Below are 21,935 nucleotides of genomic sequence, written 5' to 3'. Positions count from 1 at the left end.
CGGGCCTTCCCGCTTCCTCCGAGGCGCGGCTTTGGGGCCTAACCGGCGGCGGCGACAGCGCCGGCAGCAGCAGCAGCAGCTGACTGGGGCGCCTCTGCCTGGGCGGAGCCGCCTCGCAGGCCCCGAGGAGCCGGGGAAGCGCCCAGCCGCGGCCTGGTGAGGGACGGTTTCCGGCGGAGGAGGAGCAGCGGCAGGAGGAGGAGAGCTCGGGACTCGGCCGCCGCCGAGAGAGGCCATGGAGGAGGCCTGGTCCGGGCGGCGGGTGGCGGGCCTGCGGGGGCGGCTGAGGGACGGCGACGGAGCAGGGACGGGCGCCATGGCGGCCGTCACGCCCGAGCTCTTCGAGGTGAGGGGTTGGGGGGCGCCCCCCGGAGGTAAGGGGGCGGGGTGAGGTGGGAGGAGAGAGGGAGCTGTCACTGGGGCAAGATGGGGGGGGCGAGAGAGAATGGGGTGTGTGGGGTGATGCCCGCTCCCCTCTCCACCTCATGGGGTGGGGCATGTCTCCCTCTCATGTGGGGGGATGTTCCTCTCATCATGGGGGTATCCCTCTTCTTATGTGGGGGGCACAACCTTTCCTCATGTGGGGTGGCACCCCCTCTCCTCATGTGGGGGGGATATTCATCTTCTCATGTGGAGTGGCACCCCCTATCATGTGGGGGGTATCCCTCTTCTCATGTGGGGTGGCACAACCTCTCCTCATGTGGGGGGATATCCATCTTCTCAGTGGGGTGGCACCCCCTATCATGGGGGGATTCCTCCTCTCGTCATGTGGGGTGATATCCTTCTCATGTGGGTGGCACCCCTCTCATGTGGGGGGGGTGATATCCATCTTCTCATGTGGGGTGACACCCCCTATCATGTGGGGGGGATATCCCTCTTCTCATGTGGGGGGCACACCCTTTCCTCATGTGGGGTGGCACCCCATCTCCTCATGTGTGGGGGATATCCCTCTTCTCATGTGGGGTGGTATTATTTGGGATGATACCATGTGGGGTGATGCCCCCTCTTCTGCAATGGGGCACCCCCTAGGGAGGGCGTGTTTTCTTTGAGGTGAGGAAATAGGCAGATTGTTTCCTTGGGGGGTGGGGTGGTCTTGTCCCTCCAGGGAGTGAAGTATTGAAGGCAAGCAGCGTGACAAGGGGTCGGTTTCATTGATTTAGCTATTGCATTTTCTATACTGCTTTTCGTTCACACGAATCCCGGAGCGGCTTACGGACAATGAGTGATAGCAGCGTAGAATGTCACAAACGCAGCAAAAATCATACAGAATAGTTAACAAATCGCCGGAGAAGCAGTCGCAACCTGCGGAAAACGCTGTTGACAAAGCAACACCTAAGAAATGAACAAAACACCAGAATTAAAGCAAATGTCATATGATTAACAAATCATATGATCTGTCTATAATCTATTAACAAGCGTTTATAATCTATACAACAACATAGCAAGAATAGGAAGCAAATAACAATAATAATAGTAGCAAGCAAAAAATAAGCAAAACCCTATTAAGTTCATACATGGAGATGAGGGGAGAGGAAGATGGGCAAAGTCCTAGCCTCAGGCGGCAAAGGGGTGCAAATGGCATGCTCCTTTGTCTATAAACCTGCCTTTTTCCATGTCTGCTGAGGGAGGAAGAGGGTTTAGGTTGAGCTGATTTTGGGGAGGGGGAGTATCACTGAGGGGGAGAGGGAAGGAATGGCAAGCGGTGGTGGAAGTGGGGTAACGAGGGTCTCTGGGGAGAGCAAAATGGGTGTGTGTTTTGCAGGGGAAGGTGGGGGGGAGTAGCTGTCAGCGATGTAGTGGGATAATATCTTGTGTCTGTTAGGTCAGAAATAGGGAGGCATAAGGTTGGTTTTAGAGGGGAAAGGATTTTTTTGGGGGGGGGGTTAAAAGTGTCTAGTACCTGGACTTTCCCCTCACCCCTTACTTTGACAGCCACCTGAAATGGAGAAATGACCCCCCCCTCCCTGAGATGGAGATGCAGCGACAGGCAAAAGATTCTCCTGCTGGGTTATTTGCTTGTCATGCAGCTGTTGGTGTTGATGTTTTACTAGGATTAAATAATAATAACAAATTGGGAAGCCTCATGTGTGGCACAGGGCGAATGAGGAGCGAGAGATTGTGAATATTGGGTGGAAATTGGGGAGCCACTCTTTTGGAGGTGTAGTGGGGTGGGTGAGATGCTTCTTTGGGTTGTGTCTGCAAAGATGATGAAGTTTAGCCAGAGAGACAAATTCAGAACAACAATAATAACAGTAATAATAATAATAATAATACAGTAATAGGCAATTTCCCCCCCGGAACTGGTGGCATTGCTACTGTTCCCCCCAAAATACTGTTGTAGAACTTCTAAGGTTATTTTTATTGGAGGGGAAAGGTCTTAAGAGTTTGATAAATGATGTCTTAGCTCACTTTCCTCCAATATTGAGGTAATCAGGGCATTGAACTATCCCTAGCCCAGTGCTGACGGGACTGAAAGGGCAGAAAGCAAGGAGGCCAGGTCAGAAAGAACCAACAAATTCCAGTTTCATCTCTATCCTCTTCCCTGATGGGTTCTCCAAAGGCAGCCGACTAAGGAGGAGGAGGCTGACAGCCAGTGCTTGTAAGTAAGAAGGCAGGCAGGTGGGGGCTGGTGGGGCAGCTCCCCATCTGCCCTGTTGGAACAGCCTCCACTGCTCTGGCCTTGAGTATTCTTTGCAGCCCTAAGCTGCCGAAGAAGTCTTATACTGATTTGTATTAAGAGATGGTCTATGGTTGCCACTCTTTATTTTCTTGGCTTTTCTTGGCTTTTCTTCCCCTTGGGCCCATAACAGCTGCATTTCAGGCAGAAGTGCAGCCAGCATGGAGATGGGATTTCATTTGCTGCATTTCCTCCACTTCTGTAGCTGTTCAAGGACAGGAGCCCTGCTAGGAAAGAGACTGGCTAAACAAAGTGACCAGTCGCACCTTAGGCCAGACACGTTTCTTTGAAATACCCTGCAAACGGATGCATGTGTTTATGTTTACAGGCTACAAGAAGCAGCTGCCATATTTTATTAATTTATGTAAACATTTCTCCTCCACATTTCAGCCCATGAAGTGGCCCCAAGCACCTTCCAACTTAAAGATAATATATACGATAAAAGCAAGGCACGTTAAATAGCCTCAGCTGGTCTGTTAAATTTATATCCCTTTGTTTCAGTTTGTACCAGAATCTGTGAGGTGGTTTTCGTTGTGAACAAGCGTGAAGATGCACAGGGGAACAACCCCCAATTCCAGAGCCTGACTGTAACTGTGCCTGTAACTTGGCCTAAGCACATGCAACCAAAAGAACCTTGAACCCATTCCTTGTTTTACCCTGCCTCCATTTCCTTCCACTTCCTTTGTAGTTTCCTCTGAATTGATTCCTGCATAGCAGAGGGTTGGAATAGATGACCCCCGGGGTCCCTTCCAACTCTACAGTTCTATGATGCTGTGAACGCTGCAGTATTTATCTGTAAATGGGAGGAATGCTAAGGAAGCATAATCACCAGAAGTAGCAGCAGTGAAAGGAAGATTGCATTCATTGTGTGATGGTTCAAATGGCAGTTCAAATGCCTAGGGACTGGCCTGCCAGGCAGTTTGAGTAACCCAGACATAATGTAACACTGGCATGCACTCATCGTACTGTAACATGACCTCTGTGATTAGTGGAAGAGAGGGGAAAACAGATGATTTCATCTGTGCAGATCTATCAGCCATCCTTAAATACAAAGAGGTTTCCAGAGAATGTGAACCTTGGATCTCTAGGTCTGTGGCGCTCTGCGTACTTAGCTGGAGAGTGTGTCTCCTGAATTCAGTTGGGCTTAATTTCTGAGTAATGGTTAGGGTTGCACTGTAAATGTACCACTGTGGTAGACAATATGCCACTTGCCAAAAGTTTTAAAGAACTTTTGGCATGATTGCTGGCTTTACAATTAAGTGTAGGCCATACAGAGTCTTCCAGTTTTGCAGGCAGCCCCATTAGCTAGCAATGCAATACAGTGGTGCCCCGCAGGACGAATGCCTCGCAAGACGGAAAACCCGCAAGATGAAAGGGTTTTCCGTCTGCAGAGGCGCTTCGCAAGACGAAAAATGACGAAAAAAATCGATTTTTTTTTTTTGCTCCAAAACCCCTTATTCTGAATCGCTAAGCTGCTAAAAGCATTTTAGCAGCAAAACCGCTAACCCCCCCCCTAAAAAAGCCGTTTTTAGCCCTTTTTTAGCCAATAGCGCTAATAGCGCTACTCCGTCAATGGGCTTGCTTCGCAAGACGAAAAAACCGCAAGACGAAAAGACTCCCGGAACGGATTCTTTTCGTCTTGCGAGGCACCACTGTATGTGTTGTTGCTAGATTACAGAAAAAGTGGGCAGTGTGGAATGTTCTCACAGTTGGCAGGTGTACAGAAGAAATTGACCTTCCATTGGAATAAACATTCCTCCTCTGCATTATATCATAAATGTTCCAGGTGATGTTCAGTTTGGGCATATTTATGATTCCTTTTGTGCTATGTTTCCATCCATTTTAAAAAGTAGTTCATGATTACAGTGGACCTTGGCCAGCACATCGACTATCATTTGGTGGCTTGCTTCCCACTTCATTGTGCTTCATTTGTGTTCTAACCCACCCAGAATATTTATTTATGAAACATATAGACATCCCTTCAGTGTAAGGCCATAATCCTAGGCATACTTACCTGGGAGTAAGTCCTGGTCACTCAGTAAGGCTTTGGGTACTTCCAGATGGGGACTTAATATTGTAAATGGGTATTTGGATATTGCAGATGGGATGCTGGCAACAGGACTTTTTTTAGCATGTTGGGTTTTCTTCAGAAAGGGTAAATCTGGCTTAATTTTTTTGGGGGGGGGGGAGTTCAGGCTGGCTTTTATGCTAATAATGTTGTTTGGACACTGTGAGCTTGCACACTTGAGGAGCACCAATCTAACCATAAACCCAGGTCTGGAAGCAACCTTTTTGCTTTGTTGACTCACATGTGATTGTGGTACATGTCTCTCAGAGTGGCATGCTGTTCAAACAATAAAACACTATGTTAAATCTGTTCAGATCTTAGAAGCAATACCCAGGGGCCAGTGAAATCAGTAAATCCATAAAACTAAAACTGACGGATATAAAACATGCCGGATTGCCCCTAGGAAAACAAAAAAGCATTTGCCTGCTGCTGAAAATACATCAAGGATGGCACCAGGCAAGTGTCTCTGGGGCGAGCATTGACAGAGCTTCACAGCCAAGAGCACCCTCTCCCCAGTCACCACCTGCCTAACGTCACATAGCACAAGGACCAAGAGGAGGGTCTCAGAAGATGAACAAACGCTCATGCTGAAATGGACTGACAGCTGGTGTCTGTTTAAGAGACCTGCTGAGCTACCTTCCCTAAAGCTGCTCCCAGTTAGCAGCGTGGCAGCTGCACTTTGTGTTAACCGAGGTTTCCAAGAAGTCTTCAGAGGCAGTCCCATATAACAACACATTGCAGGAGTCCAATCCACATAGGTTAGTAGAGTATTAATAATAGTGATCAGACAATCTCTGTTGAGGAGGGAATTGCACATCACACTTGCGTGGTGAAAGACTCTACGGGGTGCAGATGCCACTTAGGCAATACACCTTGTTCAAGAGGCGCGTTTCAACACTTTGCTTGTGGGCGTCTGGTTGGGAAACAGGACACAGGACTAGGTAGGCCTGTTGTCTGATCTAGCAGGTTTTTTAAAACGGGGGTCCAACAGGTACTTGAACTATAAACAGAAAAAAGTTTTGTAAATGTGATCAAAGAGCCTTGTGGCTCCTTGGAGACTAACGAATTTACAGTGGTGTCTCGCAAGACGAAAAGAATCCGTTCCGTGAGTCTCTTCTTGCGAAACAAGCCCATTAGCGGATTAGCGCTATTAGCGATTTAGCGGCTATTAGCGGCTATTAAAGGCTTAAGGGATTAGCGGATTAGCTGCTAAAAGGCTATTAGCAGCTTAGTGCCTTAGAAAAAGGGGGCAGGGAGCGAAAAAAAACCTCCAGGAATCGCAAGACATTTTCGTCTTGCGGAGCAAGCCCATAGCAAATTTGTTTTGCGAAGCACCTCCAAAACGGAAAACCCTTTCGTCTAACGGGTTTTCCGTCTTGCGAGGCATTCGTCTTGCGGGGCACCACTGTATTATGACGTAGTTTTTACGGTGGTACAAGACTCTCTGATTGTTTTTGCTGCAAGAGCCTAACATGGTTACTCCTCTGGAAATGTTTGCAAACGTCCATACCAAATTTCACAATGGTCTCATTCTTATGATCTATATTGTCGCTTTGAATCAGATACGAAATTCATAATGGGTTTCTGAACTTGTGATTTAAAACTGTGTGGTGACCATGTCTACCATTTTGTTTTTTAAAAAATCTCTATGCAGCATGGAACAATTGCATTGCAAACAAATGTAGCAATGGAATGCTAAAAAGACAAGTTAAACCAAAGGAGAGGCTTGGCTTTGCCACTAAACAGAACAAACTTGTGGTATAACTTCAGTGCACTGTAGGTGTGGAATAACTTGTCTATCTAGTCAGGTATTGTTTTTCAAGGTGCTAACGCTTGGCACTGATTTAAAAAATGCCTGGAATAAAAAACTGCTTGTGGCCTCTGAGCACTTTGAATTTGGAAAAAGATGGCTTATTGCTTTCGCCCTCAATATCATGTTTTTAAAACCTCATATCACTTTCCAGTAATCTAGGTTTTTAAACTAGCTCAAAGACATAAGATTACATTTTCTTTGCTTTTTTTTCATTTTATTCCTTTTTTGAAAAAATATATTGCAATTAATTTTTTAAAAAACCCATAAGATCTATTCTTGATGAGCTGCTACAACTCTGTGTAGGACTGATCTGTAATTTATTTTAAGCTGTTTTTAATACTGACTTTCGAATTGCTGTAACCTGCCCTTGGACCTTGTGGTGAAGGGTGGATTAGAAACCTATTATTATTATTATTATTATTATTATTATTATTATTATTAATTTTGTAAATGTAAAAACCCTCTAAAAGTAAACAGAGTGTGTTCCTGGTGTCATACAGAAGGGATACAGTCTTCCTATGAAGTCTACAATACACATGAAGATAGGAATGTGCTCAGGGTTTGGGACAGGTAAATGAATAATGTGGGGTGGCAGGTGAGACTCACAGCAGTGAAGGAACAGGCAAGGAAAGAGGCTTCCTGAGATCTTCGTAAATGGAAATGGTGGCACTGAGCCCGGCCCTTTGCGCATTCAGAGCGTGCTCCCCTACAACCGAGATACGGCCTCTCCACCCATAAGGAGCTGCGTGGCAGAAAGGCACATGATTAGAGTGTGGGAAGTTGATAGCGGAGGCTGACGAACTTAAGGGAACAGCTTGCGACTTTCCTTGTCTAATCCAGCCTCTCTCTGAGCTGATGGATTGGAAGGTCCCTGTGTGTACAAATCTCTAGCGTCACCACTGAGTGAGCACACTCTTGAATGTATTGGGCCTAGATCCTGATTGGGCTTTGAAGTGAATGACAAGTCCTGGAGTGTAAAAGGCTGGGAGCCGCTGCTTATAGCGGGCCAGTTCTGCAAGCGCTGAACGAGATGTTCACTATATTCAAAATGCCTAATTTTTAGATTACGTGCCCAAATGTGTAAAGTGCCACTGGCCCTATTATCTATGGCTTGTAAAGCATTCACTGCAGAAAAAGCTTTTAGCCGCTTTCACTCAGCGAGGTGTAAACAATATGTATCTTGCACTTCCTGCTGTGGCTTGCTGTAAAAAAAAAGTGATTTTTTTCTTGTGTGGTTAGGAGCCCTTTGTGGCAGATGAGTACATTGAACGCCTGGCGTGGAGGACTCCTGGCGGAGGTTCCCGAAGTAGCGTGGAAGCTTTTGATCCCAAAAGGTAAAATCCAGCCGCATAATCCAGCCGCACAATGAACAGTTTTAACCACCCCTTAACAAAGAGCAAGCGCTGTGCGAATCATATAAGTACCCAATAAACACCAGCTGCGAAAGCCGCTGGATCCCTATGACACCCCCTCCTCCATGCCCGCCCCCCCCCATGCAAGCTCCTTAGGTGGTTTTCAGAATAGCGTGTTGAGGGTAGAAAGGGGGTTGAGAAAGTATAACGTAGAAAGAAAGAAGTAAACGGGAGAAAGGGAGAAGTTTTCTTCTGAAAGCCCATATTGGCGAAGGAACGGGTCTTACGTGGCTTATTGACATGGCCATTTTGGCTTCTGCAAGTAACATTAAGAGCATGGTTAAGGAACTTGGAGGATTAATCCCTAAACTGCTATACTTGACCAATTCTTGCAAGTTGCTAGTTTAGTATAGAATTCAATATGACATAATTGCTAGGTGTTGGTGCAATGGAGTGAATAGGGGTATTTTGATAAGGTTAAGTGCCATTTCACAACATTCTTTTAATCCATTTTAATAAGCAGATCGATTTTCTCATGGCTGTCTTATTTTCCCAATTCCTCTAGAGTTTGTTTTTGCTGTTTTTAAGGTTGGCAGGGTAGCTTATTCAGGTGCATAGCTGGACATAAAGGCTGCCAGGCTTAAATGGCTTTGGACCTTGAACCTAGTTCTTCACTAGGTCCAGAGGCCTTTCTAAATCCTTTTGAAATCCTTTAACTGGGACGTGGGACTCTGTGTGTCTTTTGACCAGTTTGGGATCCCTGTTTTATACAACTGTGCACCCACATGTTTGCATGAAAGGTCTTTGGGTGTCCCAAGGTTTTTCCTGGTCTATGTACTTGCTAGACTTACGGTGTGGGGATGACCCGCTATGTGAAGCCTAGTTTTGTTTTTTTAATGGGGTAAACTTGTATGGTTGTCCTTATCTAAACTCATTCAGGGCCAGAAGTGTGCTGTGAAAGTATCACTTTGGACAAATTAGGATCCTGCAAGAAGACTTCAATTAGACTAGGGACTGAAGTTTTTGGGATACAGGGGAAGGTTAGGACAGAAATGCTTATAATAAAATGAAGATGATCTGTAGAAGTTCAGTTGTGTGGTGTGTGTTTTTAAGCATTTCAGTACTGATGTTCCTTCACCAGTGCCTTCAGAACTACCATATTTTTTGCCCTATAGGACACACTTTTTCCCTTCCAAAAATGAAGGGGAAATCTGTATGCGTCCTATAGGGCGAATGCAGGCTTTCGCTGAAGCTTGGAGAGGGAGAGGGGTCGGTGCGCACCGACCCCTCTCGCTCTCCAGGCTTCAGGAAGCTATCAGCGAGCCTGGGGAGCACGCGGGAGTTCCCGTAGGGCTCCCTAGGCTGCGGATAGCAGCCTGCTGCACGGAGCGCGTTGCACGCTGAAACAGAGCGCCCCGCGCTTCGGGCAGACATCCGCAGCCTAGGGAGCGCGCTTCTCCCCAGCGCCAGCCCCACAAGCTCGGGGGACAGCGGGAAGGCGGAGCGCCGCCATCCCGCTATCCCCCGACCTGATTTGCATTCCCCGACCTGGTTTTTTTTTTGGGGGGGGGGAAATAAAGGAAAAAAATTTCCCCTTTATTTCCCCCCCCAAAAAACTAGGTGCGTCCTATGGGGTGAAAAATACGGTATTTGGTAACACCAATCACACAGTGTCATCACGATACTGCAATCTGCTTTCCCAAACCCTTCATACAAAACCTTTCAGATTACAAGAAGAATTTGTGAATCATATCAATGAACTCAAGTTGCTAGATGAAAGAATCCAGAGAAGAGTGGAGAAGTTAGAGCAGCAAGTCCAGAGAGAAGCCAAGGAATTTGCCAAGAAGGTTCAAGAGTTGCAGAAGAGCAACCAGGTAAGAAGTCAGGGCTCAGTTCACATCCTTGCAGTACTCTCTCATCGTTTCAGTTTATTTTGCATGGGAGAACTTGTGCTAGATTGTGTCCTAAGCTTATACATCAGGTTTTGATGTACCATATTTTTCGCCCTATAGGGCACACCAGCCCATAGGGTGCACTTATTTTTTTTGGGGGGGGGAAATAAAGAAAAAAAATTATCCCCCCCCCCCGAGCCCCAAAGAGCAAAGAAGCCATTACAGTGAGCGGGATGGATCCCGCTAGCTGTCCTGGCTTCGTTTTTAGCCTCGGGACTGGGGGTCCAGGAGCAAAGGCAAGGTTGCGCTCAACCTCGCCATCGCTCCCGGAGCTTGCTTGCGGGGCTGGGGGCGGGGGAAGCCCAAGAGCGATGGCGAGGTTGTGCGCCCCATGCTTCGGGCTGCAGGCTGCTGCCCGCAAGCCTTGGGAGCCCGGCGGGCACTCCCGCCGGGCTCCCAAGGCTTGCGGATAGCTTCCTGAAGCCTGGAGAGCGAGAGGGGTTGGTGCTCACCGACGCCTCTCGCTCTCCAGGCTTCAGCGAAAGCCTGCATTTGCCCCATAGGACGCACACACATTTCCCCTTCATTTTTGGAGGGGGAAAAGTGCGTCCTATGGGGCGAAAAATACGGTAATTTTTGTCCTTTGAATGTCCAACCTAGGAGTGGTAGAGGCACACACTAACAGTCTCTCTGCAATTGTCACTGCCTTCCCACACACCTAACTGCAAACAAATTTTGAAGGGGTGGTATCTGTTATTTATTGTAAGGGAAGGTGTGTGTTCAAGACATACGTTTTATTTATTTGGACAATTTATATAGCATTTATATTTAATAAAATCTCTTAAGTGGTTTACAATGCAGTTGGACACATCTTAAAATTAAAAAAGCAAATGCAAAAAATTCTAGAAAATATCCATATTCTATGAAACACTATTAACCTCTTTAGCATTAGAATAAACACTGAGCATAAAAATCAGTTATAGATATACAAGGATATTTCACGTTATAAAACATTAGTAAACACATAGATATAATATGCTTTAAAGATCAGTGTTACAAATGGAAATTAACTAAAACAGTTATATTTGACATTCTTCAATAACAAAAATTGGCAACTAGGCAAAAGAGGGCATCTTCACTGTTCTGGATAGGTAGTTACCATGATAGTGGGATCAATCTCTTGCCTCTCGTCAGCCACCATTGGGGAGGAATGGAAGGTGAGAGAATGGCAGCTCAGCGTACCTTAATATCTATCTAAGTGTACTTATATACAAGCGACTATTCTCTAGTTGCTTTGAGTGCATTAGCCTCTAAATCTGCAACCATTACCTATTCCTGCTGGTTATGCAGCAATCTGCAATTGGGGAACTCCAAATTCTAGCGCTCAATAGTCTGTGTGATTTAGCCAGATATAGCTGCTTCTATATAACACAAATTTAATCTTAAGTGGAATAATATGCATTATTCCGCATACCTCACCAAATGGTTGGAATCAGTCTGTGTGAGCAACTAGGCAGTCAGTCATTCAGTCAGTCACTAACCATACTGAATCTTTGTTAAGATCCGCACTGGATACCAGTGGAATTAGCTCAGTTAATGCAACTTGGTGCACTTTCATCAACTTGATTTATGTGGATGCTTCTCTGTTTTACTGGAGAGGGGACGAGTACTGAACCTTTCCCTTTATTGGCTTCTGTTCTTTTGCTCTTTAGAATGTTATTGAATGGCTTGACTTTCCTTAATTACAGTAAACACAACCGCTATTACTTTGTCTGCCCTCTTCTCCCAGGTTGCCTTCCAACACTTCCAAGAGCTAGATGAGCATGTCAGCTACGTGGCAACTAAAGTCTGTCACCTTGGCGACCTGCTGGAGGGGGTAAACACGCCGCGGCAACGGCTAGTGGAGGCTCACAAACTGATGAAATACTTTAATGAGTTTCTAGATGGAGAGCTGAAGTCTGACGTTTTCACCAACCCTGAAAAGGTAAGGCCCGTCAGCAGAATTGAAAGAAGTTGCGCACCATAAGCTGAGTTGCCCTAATTACAACCCCTTGCTGCAACTTTTCCACGCTCTGACTCCCTAGCGAGAGACTTGTCCAAGCGCCATTGTTCTGGAGTACAGATTAACTTCATTTGCCTGCAGATTCAGCCGTTCTCAATGTGGCAAGGCTGTCACTTTTTCATTTTGCAAAAATCATAAGCGACTTGGAAGAATGCTGAGAGAGGAACTTTTTAGAATACCTTGGAAATCTCTTGTGTTTTCTTCTTCTTCCTCTCCTTCTTCTGAAACTCTTGCCCTAATTCTTCTCACTTGTGAATGAACATTTCCCTGTTATATGTCTCTTGGGTAATCCCTCTTTGTAGCTAGAAGTATTATCAGGATGCGTCTTTTGGCTCTGCAGAATGGTTATTGTACTCCTCCTCTTCCTGGGGACATACAGAGAAAACTGAGGTGTGTTAAAATAAATTTTGCAGATAAGTATGTGTGTGTCTTTTTCTGCAAATCTGACTTCCCTGTTTTGCACCAGGATGTTGCTTTGAAAGCTTTACTGTGGCCTGGTTTAAGTGTTGCCATCTTGTTTGATAAACTATTTTTTGCTGGATCGAGAGTGAGCTTTGTGCCTGAGCACTTACTCTTCCCCTCGCATCCCTGGCATAGGGACAGATAACTGAGGTTTTGTCAAACCACAGTTTCCCATGACGTTCAATCAGATCCTAGTTTGATACCCTGGTTTGCAAACCACTCTTATGCCAGTTTCTCGGTACAAACATCAAATACCATTGAGCTAACCTTTTGTAGCAATTTTCTTTAAGGGCCAAACATACAGAGTTACTCTCTTCCGTGTATATTTCCCAAGTCTTTTCCTCCAGCATTATCACCAACTTTCCCTCTCATTTTAATACATAGATTACTTTTTATTCTCCTTTTGTATTAACATTTTATATATCTGTAACAGTACTTGAGTGTCTTTTTTATATCCTTCTTTTATGTTCTGCAAGGTCTTTCAGCATCTTAATATTTTCAATTAAGAAGTTTCTGATATGAAATAATTCAAACAAAGGTGGCTTATTTTCTCCTACTGCTTCCTTAATCTGATTGTATGTTCTCATGCAGTTCATACATTTCCATTTGGGTTCATGTACTTATTTATTCCAAAACATTCTCACTTTTTAAAGCATCCACTACTCCCAAATTCATTGAAATGTAGATTGAGTGTCAGTGAACAGATTTGGAGATAGCTGTTACCTAAACTTATCCCAAATGCTCTATATGGAAACTAGAAATGTATTTTTTCTAAGTTCCTAGGGACTTTTAATTAGCTTTTAATCGTAACAAGGTTGGGAATAGCATCCTGCTAAAAGTATACTCTGATATTTTGAACACAGTGTTTTCTCCTTTTCTGCATCATTCCAAAAATTAATGTTCATCATAGTTCATGTTATCCTCCCATCAAAAACAAGTTTCAGCAGAGTTGAGTTATCTAAATCTGATTTTATTTTTCTTTTCAAGCTTCCCTAGTTGTTCCTATAAAAAACCACCAGGTTTTTGCTCTTTCTAAAGCCTGAAATGAGTTATTTCCAGTATGTTACCATCTTCCTCTTTTAGTTAAATGTAAGCATGATACCTCGGACCTTCTGTTGTTCATTTTTAAACTTGATTGGTGTTATCTTTTAATGACTGTTCTGGTTGAGTAGGAAATAACAGCAACGCTGTCAGCATATGTGCACACTTTAAATTCTTTCCTGCTGATTTCTAAACCTTTGATCTTTAGAATGGTTTCTTATCATAACAGCAAGGAGCTCTGAATTTCAACAGAAGTGAGGACAAGGGGCCGCCTTGTCTAGTCTCACAAGTAAATTAAGTTGTCACTGTTAAATCAGCATTTATGACTGTACATATGTGGAAGAGGGCAGTGGATAAACCAGTTGATAAATGTTCCAGTGCTAGCAGCTTTTAATCCATGAAAGTCATGCTCCCATTCCATGCAGTCAAAAGCCTTTTCCCCATTAGTAAATGCAGTAACCCCCTGCCTTTACATTATGTATATATACGTATGTGTGTGTGTATAAAAATAAATTCGCTTCTCTGTTTGCTGGTCCTTTAGCAGCTAGAACAGCCTGATGCATGCACAAGAGGGAGATCAGTGGTGGACCTTGGGGTCTCAAATTTCAGCAGTGCCCTGTGTGATGCCAAATTCGGCGCCTCTTGCCTTCCATTCTACATTACAGTTGTGGTACCCCCTGCAGCATCCCGAAGGCTCCATGCCCAGTGTGATCAGACTGGTTAGGTAAAGGTATAGGGACCCCTGACCATTAGGTCCAGTCGTGACCGACTTTGGGCTTGCGGCGCTCATCTTGCTTTATTGGCCAAGGGAGCCGGTGTACAGCTTCCGGGTCATGTGGCCAGCATGACTAAGGTTACACTCCCCTAAATCTGCCTTTGAGGAGGTGTGAATAAGTGTAGGTTTGCAAAAGTGGAAAAACAGCTAGTTAACAACCCTGGGGGTTACAAGTTCTACATGTAATCTATAAGAAACTGATAGAAGACTGGTAAGGTCCTTGAGAGAGAGTATTCCATAGTGGAGGCTCTTCCTCCTGGTGGATCAGGTTTGGGGAACCTGGTGCCTTCTAGATGTTGCTGGACTACATTGGCTCCAGTGGTCAGGGATGATTGGAGTTGTAGTCCAGCAACATTTGGAGAGTCACAGGTTTCCATTCTTGTAATAGATTATGATACTGCCTTCAATTCCCATCAGCCAGTGCGCCTGGAGTGCACCAGGCTGGGGAAGACTGCCCTAGGAGGTGGCTTATGCTAGCAGGTGCTCTTTGATTATATAATCCAGAAATCCCTTTCCATCTGTAGCTATATAATTTACTACAGTGGTGCCCCGCAAGACGAATGCCTCGCAAGACGGAAAACCCGCTAGACAAAAGGGTTTTCCGTTTTGGAGGTGCTTCGCAAAACGAATTTGCTATGGGCTTGCTTCGCAAGACGAAAATGTCTTGCGATTCCTGGGTTTTTTCCCCCCCTCCCAGCCTTTTCCCCAAGCCCCTAAGCCGCTTAACAGCTGTTCGCTAAGCCGCTGAACAGCTGATCTAAGCCGCTTATCAGCTGATCTAAGCCGCTAATAGCCTTTTAGCAGCTAATCCGCTAATCCCTTAAGCCGCTAATAGCCGCTAATAGCACTAATAGCGCTAATCCGCTAATGGGCTTGCTTCGCAAGACGAAAAAAACCGCAAGACGAAGAGACTCGCGGAACGGATTCTTTTCGTCTTGCGAGGCACCACTGTAATTTCTTTTGCTTACAATGCACCTACAACGTGATCTGTTTGTACTGCTCCCACAGCATCCTCAGAGCTCGATAGAACTGCATTGATCTCTTCCCCTCTACTCACATGTTTGAATGGGTGTGTGTGAGAGTTTTGTGTGCTTCACCCGATTATCTTAATGCACCTCTGCCTGATTCAAGATGCTTTTGCTCCGAGACCAAGGGAGAACGGCTCTCCCGCCACATCTCCCCAGCTTGTTTCCCAGCCTTGCGAGATCAAGCCCTTCTGAGATCTCGGCAATATGTTTCCATCACTTCCCGCAGGATGCCCTTTGGGGTTTTGTCCACAACCAATCTCCAATCGTCTCTGTGTTCGCAGGGCCACTTTATACTTCAAAGGGTTTTGATTGCCTACTAAGCAGTTTTCAGAACCGTAATTTTTGCCTATTTTTAGCGCAGCTTTAGAAATCTCACTGAAGTTTACTAGCCTGAGTGATAAAACCTGCTCAGCTACCCTTGCCTGTCATGACAAGCAATCATGAAGAGATGAATCATAGGCTTCACCTTGTCAGGCAAGGCCATCTTGCTCTGCACCACACAGACTAGAATTTTGCATAAAGTGTTTTATATACATAGTATGTTTTTAGTGCTGGAGTTTTTGGTTCAGCCTTAGTGAATGTTTCCTTCATACAACCCCAGGGTTAGCTCTTTGCTTTTAAAAATTGGAGCTCTGGGGTTACTCTTATTTTGAGAACTTCTCCTTATCAAAGATTAAACATTTGGACATTTGAATCATGTTCTTCTTCCATGGAGCCCAGGGTGGCTTACAGTGTTCTTCCTCTTCCCATATTTTATCTTCACACCAACCCTTGTGGTAGGTTAGACAGGGGGAGGTGACTGGCCCATGGTCAGCCAGTGAGGAACATGGGAAGTCACCCTCTACCAAGTGAGACCATTGTCCACATCGCTCAATTTTGTATAGCAATAATAATAATAATTTATTATTTAGACCCTGCCCATCTGGCTGAGTTTCCCCAGCCACTCTGGGCAGCTCCCAATCGAGTGTTAAAAACAATGCAGCATTAAATATTAAAAACTTCCCTAAACAGGGCTGCCTTCAGATGACTTTTAAAAATAGGATAGCTGCTTATTTCCCTGACATCTGATGGGAGGGCTTGCCACAGGGCGGGCGCCACTACCGAGAAGACCCTCTGCCTGGTTCCCTGTAACTTGGCTTCTCGCAGGGAGGGAACCGCCAGAAGGCCCTCGGCGCTGGATCTCAGTGTCCGGGCTGAACAATGGGGGTGGAGACGCTCCTTCAGGCATACAGGACCGAGGCCATTTAGGGCTTTAAAGGTCAGCACCAACACTTTGAATTGTGCTCGGAAACGTAATGGGAGCCAATGCAGATCTCTCAGGACCAGTGTTATGTGGTCCTGGTGGCCACTCCCAGTCACCAGTCTAACTGCCGCATTCTGGATTAATTGCAGTTTCTAGGTCACCTTCAAAGGTAGCCCCATGTAGAGCGCATTGCAGTAGTCCAAGTGGGAGATAACTAGAGCATGCACCACTCTCACTTTAGATTGGGAGAAGGCATACAGAGGAAAGGATAGCATGACCCAAGGACTGTCTGCAGTGCGTACAGAATAATTTACCTCCTGACTTATCAGAGAACCATTATACTCCACTTTAGCCTGTCCTGGCAGCAGCTGTGCCAAAAGGAGCAACAGATTTAAGAACTAGGAATGTCCCAAAAATTATTAGTTTGGTCCATTTCCATAAAGGAGATGATTGCAAGTTTCGTGAATAAAGGCAAGAAACTAAAGCTTGAAATAAACTCTTAGCAATTCATTTTAGGAAGAGGATTCAGAATATTGGAGTGGGGGAGCGAGGCGGGGGGCGGGGGGGAGTTCCTTTCTGTCGATTGTGGGAATTTTCAGAAATAAGTGGTGGCTATCACTTCCGTGCATTAAGAAGGGCATTAGGAAATGATTTTGGTTTGGGGGAGCAAGTGATCTGCTTGCATGGTTTATCTCTTGTGGTAAATTGTACGTCTTCTCCCAATAGATTGAAGAGGCAGCTGATATTATCCAGAAACTGCACCTGATAGCACAGGAGTTACCTTTTGACAGGTGAAGTATGACTGACAGCTGTAAAATGGTCTTTGTGATTTCTGATGGATTTCAACTGACTCTTTCTATCATTTTAAAGGGGGGAAAAGTGGGGTAGAGGAGTAGTCATGAGCTGAAATCAAAACAGTACATTTCAAGTGAAAAAAAAATCATTAAAATACAACTAACTAGTTCTGCTAGCAGAAGCCCACATAAGGACTTCTGCCCACATGGGGGGAGGAGAGGGGGATAATTCTTTCTGGCCAGCTGAAAAGCTTGTGCTGACAGGACAATTGCCATAGTGTTATATTGATTTCCTGCCAAAATATTTTGAGGGCTGCACCTAAAAATAATTACAACTGTAACTCTGCTCTAATTTTTCCATTGCATTTTCTTCTTGTATGTTGATGTTTCAATATGTATTTTAATATATTGTATATGAGATTCTCTGATAATATTTTAAGATACTGCTGCGTACCACCTTGAAACTTGGGGAGGTGGTGTAGAAATCATAAATAAATGTAAAAATGTGATGTGTGAAGCTAGCTCTTTGCTAGAAGGTTGAAGTGCAAGCCTTTAATTTTAATGTTATTTTGTCAATAGGTTTTCAGAAGTAAAATCCAAAATAGCAAGTAAGTTCCCCTCTCTGCTGCCCCGAATTTCTTAAATTGACTTGAAAATGTCCTTAATGCTCCCTTTTCACTAACTTGTGGAATGTTATTTTATACCCCCACCTCTTTTCCCCTTGCATGCAGGTAAGTATCATGATTTGGAGTGCCAACTGATCCAGGAGTTTACCAGTGCACAAAGAAGGGGGCAGATCTACAGGATGAGAGAAGTAGCTGCAGTCCTGCTTCACTTTAAGGTAAGAGGTTTGAATCCTGTGCACACTTACCTGGGAGTAAGCCCCATTGAACTCAGGAAGACTTACTTCTAACTAGCATGCATAGTGCTGCAGCCTCAGCCAGTCAGCAAGGGTTTTGAAGAATAGGTATCCGAATGATTTGGCTCAAAACAGGGCCTTTCAGAATGCAGCCATTACTTAATCCATCCAGATGATGTGGTTACAGCAAAGCGATTCCCAGCACATTGTGCCATTGGAAAAAGCAGTTTGTTATGCCCCCTGTATGTTGGACTTTTGTACCGTTTACCTGCATGGATGGCAGCTGCACTCAGGTTTATGGATAGCAGGGAATGTCCATTGCAAGGCACGTCTCAAGGCTCTCCCTTCCTACTCTCCCTTTGAAAGCACGGGCCATTTTATTTTCTTAGCTTCTCTTCCAGCAGCCTCTCTATGAAAACTACACTCCTTCCTTGTTTCTTTACATACATACAAATGTGCAACGGCTGTTTCTAAGAGCCTCTGCTGCTTCGTTGTGATTTCTACAGTTGGCAGAGAACTCCGTTATTTGAGTCAAACTTATGTGTACAAGTTCAGGCCACGGGGACCTATAGAAAGGAATTGTTAATGACCACCCCACAACTGCAGGCTTCTGTTCCTCTATAAAAGGGCTCAAAACTGTGTATGTTTTGGAAGTGCTTTGTACGATCACCTGCATGAGCTCCAGTGGGTGGCCAAGACTACACCTGGTTGGAAGCAGAATGGGCACATATATCTCAAGGCATGTGTTAATGCCTCTCTTGTCTGTCTCAAGGCAAGTTTGGAATTTTTTGTGTTAAAGGCCCCACTCTGAATGGGTAGTGCCAGGTCTGTTGCTTCCAATTTTGTTAAGCAAATAATGTGCCTGAGAGGCTGTTGAGTTTGACAGATTAAATAGCCATTAGCATGTGCAGTGAAGTGCCACTTTTTGGGGAGAAACCAATGGTCCATCCAGCAGACCCATCTGTTCTCCTGGCTATTTTGTACTCCCGGTAGTATGTTGCTGGCAAAGTGGAGCTCCCCAGGGGCCAAGCAAAGAAAGAGAGCTGGGAGGCAGAGTTCCTCCCCCAGTGCCCTTGTCAAAACAGGATGTGAAACAGTCATTAACAGTAGTCGCAATGTACCTAAATTTCAATTCCTTTTTTTGTTTTCAAAAGGGCTATTCCCACTGTGTCGATGTGTATATAAAACAGTGCCAAGAGGTAAGGTTTTGCTTACAAAGGATCTATCTAAATAACATTGTTTTACAACTATGGATATTTTAATGGTGGCAACTCTCTCCTAACTTACTCAGGGTGCCTACTTGAGGAACGATATATTTGAAGATACTACTGTCCTCTGCCAGAACGTGAACAAGCAGGTTGGCGATATATTTAGCAGCCCTGAGACCGTGATGGCCAAACTTATCCAGAACATCTTCGAAATCAGGCTTCAGGTGACTTGAACTTTTAAAAGCACATTATAAGTATTCTTCAAATACAAACAAGTTACTGTTGTTTCATTGTGTTCTTTGTGTAGTACATTCCTTTTCAAAATGGTTATCTGTAGCAACCTTAATTACTACAAACCTTGAAGTGTTTTGGTGCAAGAATGCATTGCTTGATATATGCTGTGCAGTTATGGCTCTGTGCTGTGCTTGCTCCCCCAATGCCATAGAAGTTGTGTGGGAGAATCTTTTTGTGGTACAAGTCTTTGAACTCCACAGCTTGGTTCTAATCATTATAATAATATATAATAATAATTTATTATTTATACCCTGCCCATCTGGCTGGGTTTCCTCAGCCACTCTGGGCAGCTCCCAATTGGATATTAAAAACACAATACAGCATTAAACATTAAAAACTTCCCTAAACAGGGCTGCCTTCAGATGTCTTTTAAAAGTAAGATAGTTGCTTATTTCCCTGGCATCCGATGGGAGGGCGTTCCACAGGGCAGGCGCCACTACCGAGAAGGCCCTCTGCCTGGTTCCCTGTAACTTGGCTTCTCACTGTAAGGGAACTGCCAGAAGGCCCTCGGAGCTGGACCACACAATAGGTGTGGACCACACAATAGGTGTGGAGACACTCCTTCAGGTATACTGAGCCGAGGTCGTTTAGGGCTTTCAAGGTGAGCACCAACAATATGAATTGTGCTCGGAAATGAACTGGGAGCCAATGCAGGTCTCTCAGGACCGGTGTTGTATGGTCGGTGTTATGGGCCTTAATGGGCAAGTCACAAAAACATAGCTTCAGATTCCCCTATGTACACTGAAAATAGTAATAGCCAACTGCACAGAATCTTTGTGGGCATAAGCAGGAAAGGATTGTGGGACGTTTTGCTGCTGAGAATGGGATGGCACCTCAAGCAACCGCCAAGTGAGCATCATATTCCACAAAGCTGCTCCTTCTGTCCTTTGCCTGTCGCTCGTCCTACGCTCTTTATGAACTGTGTTGTTTCCCCTCTGGGACCAGGGATTTTCCACCTGACTGCATCCCTGAGTGTGGCGAAGGGATGGAGGAACAATCTGTGAGTAGGCTGGGCCCCCGGTGCCTGTGCTAGCAGTGTGTATATCCATGCTTAATACCTCATCCAAGTACTTTGGCACCCCTTCTGTAATGGGGAGGTGGGTGGTTCAAGGGGAAGTTAATACAGCACATTAGTGGAAATGATAGAAAGGGGATCGGGATAGTCACATCTCCACTCCCACCCTCTCCAACATGTAGAAAAAGAGGCAGAATAGTGGTAGTTAGGTTACGGTGAAAAGGCAAGATCTGAACAATGCAGAAATGGCAGTGTGTGTTGTTTTGAAATGACAGAGGGGTATATGGAGGCAGTGTAATGTTGCCGTTGATTATGCTGGAAACTCTGCTTTTCTGAGAACTTCCATTGCATTTTAATATTTTGCTGGAAGCTGCCCAAAGTGGCTGGAGAAACCCAGTCAGATGGGCAGGGTATAAATAATGAATTATTATTATTATCATTATCCATTGACTTGGGTGGGAAGTTTCTCAAAACTGGATTATTATATATGAATGTGTTTGACAACTAGCAGTGCTGGTCTTCATTTCACAGAGTTATATAAAAGATCAGTTGGAAGAGCACAAGAAGTCTGACGCAGAGCAGTATCTTCAGAGCCTCTATGAACTGTATACAAGGTTGGTGCTGTACATTACAAATTTTAAAAGTGGGCATGGGCAAGGTCTGCTGGTGTCCCTGCCACTCACCCCCCTTTGGCCTTCTCTAGCACTTTGTGGCTATTCTGTCCATAGATGCTATTTCCTCCCAGAACTGTGGGCTGTTTCTTCTTTTTTAAAAATAATGTGTGCTCATAATGTGTGCCTCCTGACCTCTGTGCCTCCCTACCTGTGCACCCATGCCTAAATTTCCTGTAATACGAAAGGAGAAATTCTGGGCCGGGGGGCAGGCTAGACACCTCTGCTTCTGTGGTGTTTAGAAAGTGCCAGTAGCCAGGGCTTTCTGCCATCACAAGAAATGCGTCAAAGAACAGTGACTGTTACTGGTGGCCCCAGGTGAATATTTGATCCAAGTACATTCAGTACTGTTTGTACTCAGGGCAGCAGGAGCTTTGATTGGTGGTGAAAGAGGAGTGGCAGGAGGGTGACTGGGATGAGAGGATTGCACTGTGTGAAAGTGGATGCCTTCACGCTAAAGAAACAGGGAGAGTAGCACTTGTTCCTGCATTGCAGGAGGTTGGGCTAGATAACCCTCAAGTTTCTTCCAGCTCTACATTTCTATGATTCTATGATAACAGGGTACAGGGAGCCAAGTTAGTAGACTAAGTAAGCTATCCCTCTTCCAGGAAAGTGAAAATCACCCGGGAAGGGGTGGGGTTGACATTCTCAAACTGAACTGTAATAAAATGAATTTAAAAA

At 45.0% G+C, this 21,935-nt stretch overlaps 1 protein-coding gene across 1 annotated transcript in view; it reads left to right on the top strand.

The window, feature by feature from the left end:
• The first annotated feature begins 213 nt into the window (after positions 1-213).
• The window catches only part of EXOC5 (exocyst complex component 5), a 32,669-nt gene continuing 10,947 nt past the window's right edge, over positions 214-21,935 (top strand). Inside the window, exons 1-10 of the mRNA XM_083436103.1 lie at positions 214-346; positions 7,798-7,892; positions 9,637-9,784; positions 11,592-11,786; positions 17,140-17,204; positions 17,787-17,815; positions 17,939-18,048; positions 19,221-19,265; positions 19,358-19,498; positions 21,115-21,197. Of these exons, the coding sequence (XP_083292229.1) occupies positions 236-346; positions 7,798-7,892; positions 9,637-9,784; positions 11,592-11,786; positions 17,140-17,204; positions 17,787-17,815; positions 17,939-18,048; positions 19,221-19,265; positions 19,358-19,498; positions 21,115-21,197 (1,022 nt within the window). The 5' untranslated portion in view covers positions 214-235. The remainder of the gene's footprint in view (positions 347-7,797; positions 7,893-9,636; positions 9,785-11,591; positions 11,787-17,139; positions 17,205-17,786; positions 17,816-17,938; positions 18,049-19,220; positions 19,266-19,357; positions 19,499-21,114; positions 21,198-21,935) is intronic.

The sequence above is a fragment of the Podarcis tiliguerta genome (assembly GCF_965153285.1).
Source record: "Podarcis tiliguerta genome assembly, chromosome: 1".
NCBI classification, from domain to species: domain Eukaryota; kingdom Metazoa; phylum Chordata; class Lepidosauria; order Squamata; family Lacertidae; genus Podarcis; species Podarcis tiliguerta.
Note: the sequence above shows the minus strand (reverse complement) of the source record. Positions and strands in the feature narration are given on the sequence as shown.